Source organism: Entelurus aequoreus, linkage group LG04 (genome assembly GCF_033978785.1).
Source record: "Entelurus aequoreus isolate RoL-2023_Sb linkage group LG04, RoL_Eaeq_v1.1, whole genome shotgun sequence".
Lineage (NCBI taxonomy): Eukaryota > Metazoa > Chordata > Actinopteri > Syngnathiformes > Syngnathidae > Entelurus > Entelurus aequoreus.
In genome coordinates, this window is record NC_084734.1 from 42,278,843 (window position 1) to 42,281,342 (window position 2,500).

General features: G+C 46.0%; 1 protein-coding gene across 2 annotated transcripts in view; it reads right to left on the reverse strand.

Annotated features, from left to right (window-relative positions):
- The window catches only part of si:dkey-261l7.2 (uncharacterized protein LOC569751 homolog), a 12,697-nt gene that overhangs the window by 9,804 nt on the left and 393 nt on the right, over positions 1-2,500 (reverse strand). For both annotated transcript variants that reach the window (XM_062043573.1, XM_062043572.1), the window contains exon 2: positions 2,403-2,500. This exon is cut by the window's right edge and continues 30 nt beyond it. In XM_062043573.1, coding sequence (XP_061899557.1) covers positions 2,403-2,500 — 98 coding nt within the window. The remainder of the gene's footprint in view (positions 1-2,402) is intronic.

The following is a 2,500-nucleotide window of genomic DNA, read 5'->3' on the forward strand; positions in this document are numbered from 1 at the left end:
AAATCGCTTTCCATGTGTTCTAAGTTGAACATGAACAAAGCAAATGGCCAACTACATCAATAAGATACCAAATACTGTATGTTTAGAAAAACACATGACTTTGCCTCTGTCGTTTCTTTTCATGTTCCACTTTAACCAACGATAGAATACAGGGTCTCTGCAGGTTTCAACAAGCCAAATTTAAGACTTTTTTAAGACCATAATGAATACAATTTAAGACTTATTACCTACTCAGTGGCCTAGTGGTTAGAGTGTCCGCCCTGAGATCGGTAGGTTGTGATTTCAAACCCCGGCCGAGTCATACCAAAGACTATAAACATGGGACCCATTACCTCCCTGCTTGGCACTCAGCATCAAGGGTTGGAATTGGGGGTTAAATCACCAAAAATGATTCCCTGCTGCTGCCCACTGCTCCCCTCACCTCCCAGGGGTTGAACAAGGGGATGGGTCAAGTGCAGAGGACACATTTCGCCACACCTCGTGTGTGTGACAATCATTTATACTTTAACTTTAACTTTTATTTCACATTGATACAGGCAAAAAAGTACAAAAGACTTAAAGGAAAATTGGATCCCGGAATTACTTGCAAAGTATATGAATTTATTCACAGGTCTTTCACATTGAAATACAAAAGGGTTAACCTAACCAAAAAACACCAGAAACCTCTCTGTTGTGAACCAAGATTTGTTTGGAAGTCAGAATAAAAAAATTGCCAAATTGTTATTATCTACTATTAACTATTGGTAAACTCTACAGTCGTTATAGCGTCCTCAAAAATCTAAACATTTCAAAGCGAGACTGAAGTTCATGCATGTTTTAAAGTAACGTCAATAGAATTTTAAGACCTTTCAAAATCGTATTAAAGACCTTTTATGAGATTTTAGGCAAGGCAACTTTATTTGTATAGCACTTTTCATACACAAGGCAGACTCAAAGTGCTTCACAGCACAACATGTGGAAAATGAAAGAGAATAAAAGCAAAATTAAAATTAAAATGCTGACAATAAAAAATTTAAAAATAATAGGATAATTTTAGACATTTTAAGGCCTTGAATTCAAAATGATTGGATTTAAGACATTGCAGATGATGTGGTCCTGATGGCTTCACCTGGCCAGGATCTTCAGCTCTCACTGGATCGGTTCGCAGCCGAGCGTGAAGCGACTGGGATGAGAATCAGCACCTCCAAGTCCGAGTCCATGGTTCTCACCTGGAAAAGGGTGGAGTGTCATCTCCGGGTTGGGGAGGAGACCCTGCCCCAAGTGGAGGAGTTCAAGTACTTCGGAGTCTTGTACACGAGTGAGAGAAGAGTGGATCGTGAGATCGACAGGCGGATCGGTGCGGCGTCTTCAGTAATGCGGACGCTGTATCAATCCGTTGTGGTGAAGAAGGAGCTGAGCCGGAAGGCAAAGCTCTTAATTTACCGGTCAATCTACGTTCCCATCTTCACCTATGGTCATGAGCTTTGGGTTATGACCGAAAGGACAAGTTAAAGTTAAAGTTAAAGTTAAAGTTAAAGTACCAATGATTGTCACGCACACACTAGGTGTGGTGAAATGTGTCCTCTGCATTTGACCCATCCCCATGTTCACCTCCCTGAGATCGGTAGGTTGTGAATTCAAACCCCGGCCGAGTCATACCAAAGACTATAAAAATGGGACCCATTGCCTCCCTGCTTGGCACTCAGCATCAAGGGTTGGAATTGGGGGTTAAATCACCAAAAATGATTCCCAGGCGCAGCCACCGCCGCTGCCCACTGCTCCCCTCATCGGTGAGTATCACAGGGACAAGCGGCCAAAATGAGTTTCCTCTGCCGGGTGGCGGGGCTCTCCCTTAGAAATAGGGTGAGAAGCTCCGCCATCTGGGAGGAGCTCAAAGTAAAGCCGCTGCTCCTCCACATCCAGAGGAGCCAGATGAGGTGGTTCGGGCATCTGGTCAGGATGCCACCCGAACGTTTCCCAAGGTAGGTGTTTAGGGCACGTCCGACCGGTAGGAGACCATGGGGAAGACCCAGGACACGTTGGGAAGACTATGTCTCCCGGCTGGCCTGGGAATGCCTTGGGATCCCCCGGGAAGAGCTGGACAAAGTGGCTGGGGAGAGGGAAGTCTGGGCTTCCCTGCTTATGCTTCTGCCCCCGTGACCCGACCTCGAATAAGCGGAAGAAGATGGATGGATGGATGGATTTAAGACTTTTTTTTAGACTTTTTAAGACCCGGCGGATACCCTGATAATAGTTCTATTGTTGCGCTTTTTCGACAGCTGTTGTGATTGCAACGCAAGATGCGCTGTGGTATACGTTGTGGTGATCTATATTGTAAGCGAGTGCTGCTACTGACTGGAATGCTCATTCTCCTCCCGACGGTGAAGGTTTAAAGTGAAACTCTGACAGTACTGCAGTTCTACCGTGTGGACGCGTGGAGGCGCTGCGCCGCCGAGTAGCCGCTCCAGCGGGAGATGAAGTATTGGGCCGGCAAGGCGGACAGCAGCAGCGCCAGTTGGAG